We start from the raw sequence: 4,635 nt of genomic DNA, 5'->3' as shown, positions 1-4,635 counted from the left end.
CAGGCCATTGAAGATGAACTTCGTGAACACATTGAAAAACTGGAACGACGACAGGCCACTGATGATGCCTCACTGTTGATTGTCAACCGATACTGGAGTCAGGTAGCTAACTTGTTTATTTGCTCAGATTTTTATTTGACCAATTTAGTTCTCCTTACTGTTCTCTTCATTTCCAAAGTTGTGTCCTTTGTTTCTTCATAATTGTACCTACCCTTCTCCAGTTTGATGAAAACATCCGTATCATCCTTAAACGTTATGATCTGGAGCAGGGCTTGGGAGACCTACTCACAGAACGGAAAGCCCTTGTTGTGCCTGAACCAGAACCAGACTCTGACAGCAATCAGGAACGTAAAGATGACCGAGAGAGAGGCAAGTATTTGTGGTGGATTCTATCACTGCATGCTATCTGGGTTTTTGAAGTAGAGCTTGGCTTTGAGGCTTTCCATTTGAGGGAAAAAAAATGGATTTTGTTATTTCCAATTTATAATTTTGGGGGGCTTCTTTTTTTCCCCCTGTGTCCTCAGGGGAAGGGCAAGAGCCAGCTTTCTCTTTCCTTGCTACTTTGGCCAGCAGTTCCAGTGAAGAGATGGAGTCTCAGCTGCAGGAACGTGTGGAGTCTTCCCGCCGAGCCGTGTCCCAGATTGTAACTGTCTATGATAAATTGCAAGAAAAAGTGGAACTCTTATCCCGGAAGCTAAACAGTGGAGGTGAGGCAAGACCCTGGAGGCCGGGAGTAGTGGAGGAGGAATAAGAACTCATTTTTGCATGCTAATTTGTAGTTTGCAAGCTTACGTGTTTATTTTTATTTATTTATTATTTACTTTTTAAGAGAGAAGGTTTCACTCTGTCACCCAGGCTGGAGCACTATGGCACCATCATACCCCATTGCATCCTCAAACTCAAGCAATCTTTCTGCCTCAGCTTCCGAGTAGCTAGGACTGTAGGCATGTTCTACCACACCTGGCTAATATTTTAACCTTTTTGTAGAGGAAGTCTTGGTATGCTACCAGATGGTCTCAAACTTGGCCTCAAGAGATCCTCCCTTCTGGCCTCCCAAAGTGTTGGGATTACAGACATGAGCCACTGTACCTGGACTACATATTTTAATTAAATTTCTTAAAATTCTAGCCTTCAGTGTTACTGGTAATGTCTTCGTTATGGCATATTAATCTTTTATCAATGCTTCTCATTTTGAGCCAATGGCAGCCCTTTAATAAGCCGAAGAAAGAGTTTATCAGTTCTGTACTGATTTACTCTATTAATCACAGTTTTGTAAATAGCAGAATTAACTTAATTATTTAATAAACAGTTCTGATGTCTGGATATTTTTATAGTGTATGTAGGCTATTGATTTATACTGATAATTTATTTTAAATAACAATTATTTAGTGATTTCTTATTAGATACTGAATTTTGACTTGAAAAAGTCAATTTCTACTTAACTTTTTTATTTTTCATTATCTCTAATGTTTTTAAAAAGAGTTCGTGCAGGTTTTAGAGTTCACAGATGATCTGTATGGTTAAAAAGATGATTAGAAAATATTCTATGGATGAAAGAGTGTCTATTTGAAATAAAACAATTATTTGGAACAATTGTGTTCCTCAGAGTTAATGCAAAAATTTATATTTGTACAGTAAAGTATTTGTGTAGCTAGATTACATCTTTAGTCATTTGTGGCGTAAATATGTTGCTCAAATGCAAAAAAAAGCCTTGATTTCATGTTTTCAATAATAATCACGGTCTAGTTGTAATATCTTAATTTCCCTGCTTATCATTAAGATGTTTAACCTTTCATTTCTGAAGGAAATAAGTTGGATGTAATGGAGGTTGAACCATTAGATGAGCATATAAGAATTGTATTATTCTGTAATTTTGCTTTTAAGGGTAATTGGGCTAAGTTGTCAACAGAATTAAGCAGCTTGTAGAAGGTCTGTGAAAAATTGGTCAAGGGTTTCTTTTGCTTTTCCATTAGATTATGTATTTCTGTATTATAAGGAAAACAGATACTTGTTTAAAAATATACAAGTCAGAAATACAAATAAGTAGACTAGAAAAGTTTCCCCATTCTCCTTTCTCAGAGATAACCATTCTAAACCGTGTGTTTTATATCCTCTCAGACTTTTGTACTATTGTATTCATATATTACATCTACCTCCATGTCCCCAGCTAAACTGTGTCTTGGTTCAGTGGTTTGGCTCACCCTTCTTTATTTCTATAGTTTCTGGCACTGTATCTGGCATCTAGTAGATGTTTGGTCAGTGGGGAATGAATGGATGTGAACCTCCCTCTCACCTAATATAAAATGATGGTGCTTTGTGTATGCACATATGCTTCTTTCTCCTTTAGCTCTAATTGAATAGTTAGAAGGTATTGTTAAATTTTAGTAATGTGGATAATTAATATGCCATGTGCATAGACTGTGTGAAACTTGATTTCATAAATGAATATCAAGTTAAATAATTGTTTTATTTAAAAAGGGAATAAAATGAGTAGCATATCAAACGACTTTAAAATTACTATTTGATGGCATGCATTTTAAGGTCAGGTTTAAGTTAAATGTAGAAACATTACAAATAGCCACGCCATTATTTGTAAAACAAAAGGCAATTGCCATTGGTAAGCTGAGCTTTCTAATAGATAAAGACGTATAAAGTATGAATTATAGCATCAGTTGTAGCTTGTTTGAAAGTTCATCCCCCTCACATGTTTGTTTGTTCTTTGATTCAAAATAATTGCATTTATGGGCTTGTTTATAAATTCACTAAACACTTACTGAGCTTTTATTGTATTCTAGGCCCTGTCCTCAGTGCTTAGGATATTGAGAGGACTAAAATTCAGTCTCTACTTCTTAACTCAGGTTATGAATCAGAATCATCTTGTGAGTTTTCTGAGCATTTTCTTATTTTTGGCTCTGCCCATGGAAGTTCTTATTGAATAGGTGTGAGGTAGGTCCTAGGGAAATGTTTATTTTCAGAGTTCCACAAGTGATTCTGATGGGCAATCCTAGATTGAAAGCCATGAAAACCGCCCTATGACCAACCTGTTCTGTATTGATACCAAGAGTAATGCCAAGAGGTGATATGAGAGAGCTGTTTTTCTTCCTGATAACTCCCTCTGATGGGTGGTATATATCCTGAGAGTATCTGGTTTCATTTAATAACATTTGAATTTCAGCTATAGTGTTTGCAACTCTAATTTTAAACATACTAACTTAGTGTAATAAGTTCTATGGGTTTACCTACCTGCTTTGTAAATAGTAGTGTACATTTTGGTTTTTGAGCTTCAGAAGTGCTCTTAACATAGTATTTCAGAGTATATGATATGAGAATATGTGATAAGAGCATATGATTCTTGCTTTGTTATTCAGGCTGGTCTCAAACTCCTGGCCTCAAGTGATAGGCCTGCCTTGGCTTCCCAAGGTGCTAGGATTACAGCGTGAACTGCTATACCTGGCCAAGGATACACAGTTTTAAAATTTGACACTATAGGCTAGGCATGGTGGCTCACACTTGTAATCCCAGCACTTTGGGAGGCTGAGGCGGGTGGATCACCTGAGGTCAGAAGTTCGAGACCAGCCTGTCCAACATGGTGAAACCCCATCTCTACTAAAAATACAAAAATCAGCCGGGTGTGGTGGCACACGCTTGTAATCCCAGCCACTCTGGAGACTGAGGCAGGAGAATCGGCTTGATCCCAGGAGGCAGAGGTTGCAGTGAGCCGAGATTGCACCACTGTACTCCAGCCTGGGAGATAGAGTGAGACTCCGTCTCAAAAAATAAAAATAAGAAAAAAGACACTACAGATGCTAAATTAAAGTATAGTTCTTCTTCCCCAGATAATCTGATAGTGGAGGAAGCAGTGCAGGAGCTGAATTCTTTCCTCGCACAGGAGAATATGAGGCTACAGGAATTGACAGATCTTCTTCAGGAAAAGCATCGCACCATGTCTCAGGAGGTACTTAATCAAAAAAGAGAGATGACTATGTCTAGTGGGCTGTGGCAGACGTTGACTTAGAATTCTGAGCACCTCAAAGATCACCTTACTCTAGAAGGCCTGTCATAGGGGATTTTGCAAAACACAACACAACTCCACACCTCCAAATAATGAATTACCCTAAATATAAAAGACTGTATAATGTTATTGAGGAATGGCGTGGTAGAAATTTAACAGCGAATGGGCAAGTAGAACCTACTGTATTGATGATGTCCTAGGAATTTGAGGAATGTGAATTTTCAGTCTCAACTTGGGCACAAATAATGCCATGGTTAAACCTTGCCAAGATTTGGACATTTATTTATTTACACAAAATGATCAAGATAAAGTGATGATAGGCCTTAAATGACTTTTCTGATACTCCTGATTATCATTTTGATTTAGTTCAAAATATATTCTACTGGAATTTGCCCTACCTTAGTTTAGCCACTGAATTCTCATGCTAATTAGTAATTTAGTAGTTACATTTACTCAGTGCCTAGAATTTAAGCACTTTATGATTGTTATCTCTAATGGCAAAACAACTCCCATTTTATTGCCGAAGAAATAAATTCAAAGAGGTTAGTGATTATTCTGAGGGCGCATAGCTAGAAAGTGATTGAGCTGTGTTGTGACTGTAGGTCTGTTTGACTTCAAAGCTC

General features: G+C 37.4%; 1 protein-coding gene across 1 annotated transcript in view; it reads left to right on the top strand.

Moving 5' to 3' along the window:
- RNF20 (ring finger protein 20, E3 ubiquitin protein ligase) overlaps positions 1-4,635 on the top strand; it is a 37,984-nt gene that overhangs the window by 6,363 nt on the left and 26,986 nt on the right. The window contains exons 3-6 of the mRNA XM_011990058.1: positions 1-102; positions 222-369; positions 525-707; positions 3,837-3,955. Coding sequence (XP_011845448.1) covers positions 1-102; positions 222-369; positions 525-707; positions 3,837-3,955 — 552 coding nt within the window. The remainder of the gene's footprint in view (positions 103-221; positions 370-524; positions 708-3,836; positions 3,956-4,635) is intronic.

Source organism: Mandrillus leucophaeus, unplaced genomic scaffold (assembly GCF_000951045.1).
Source record: "Mandrillus leucophaeus isolate KB7577 unplaced genomic scaffold, Mleu.le_1.0 Scaffold368, whole genome shotgun sequence".
Classification (NCBI taxonomy): domain Eukaryota; kingdom Metazoa; phylum Chordata; class Mammalia; order Primates; family Cercopithecidae; genus Mandrillus; species Mandrillus leucophaeus.
The sequence above is the reverse complement of the archived record's forward strand: the minus strand, read 5'-3'. Positions and strand labels throughout refer to the sequence as shown.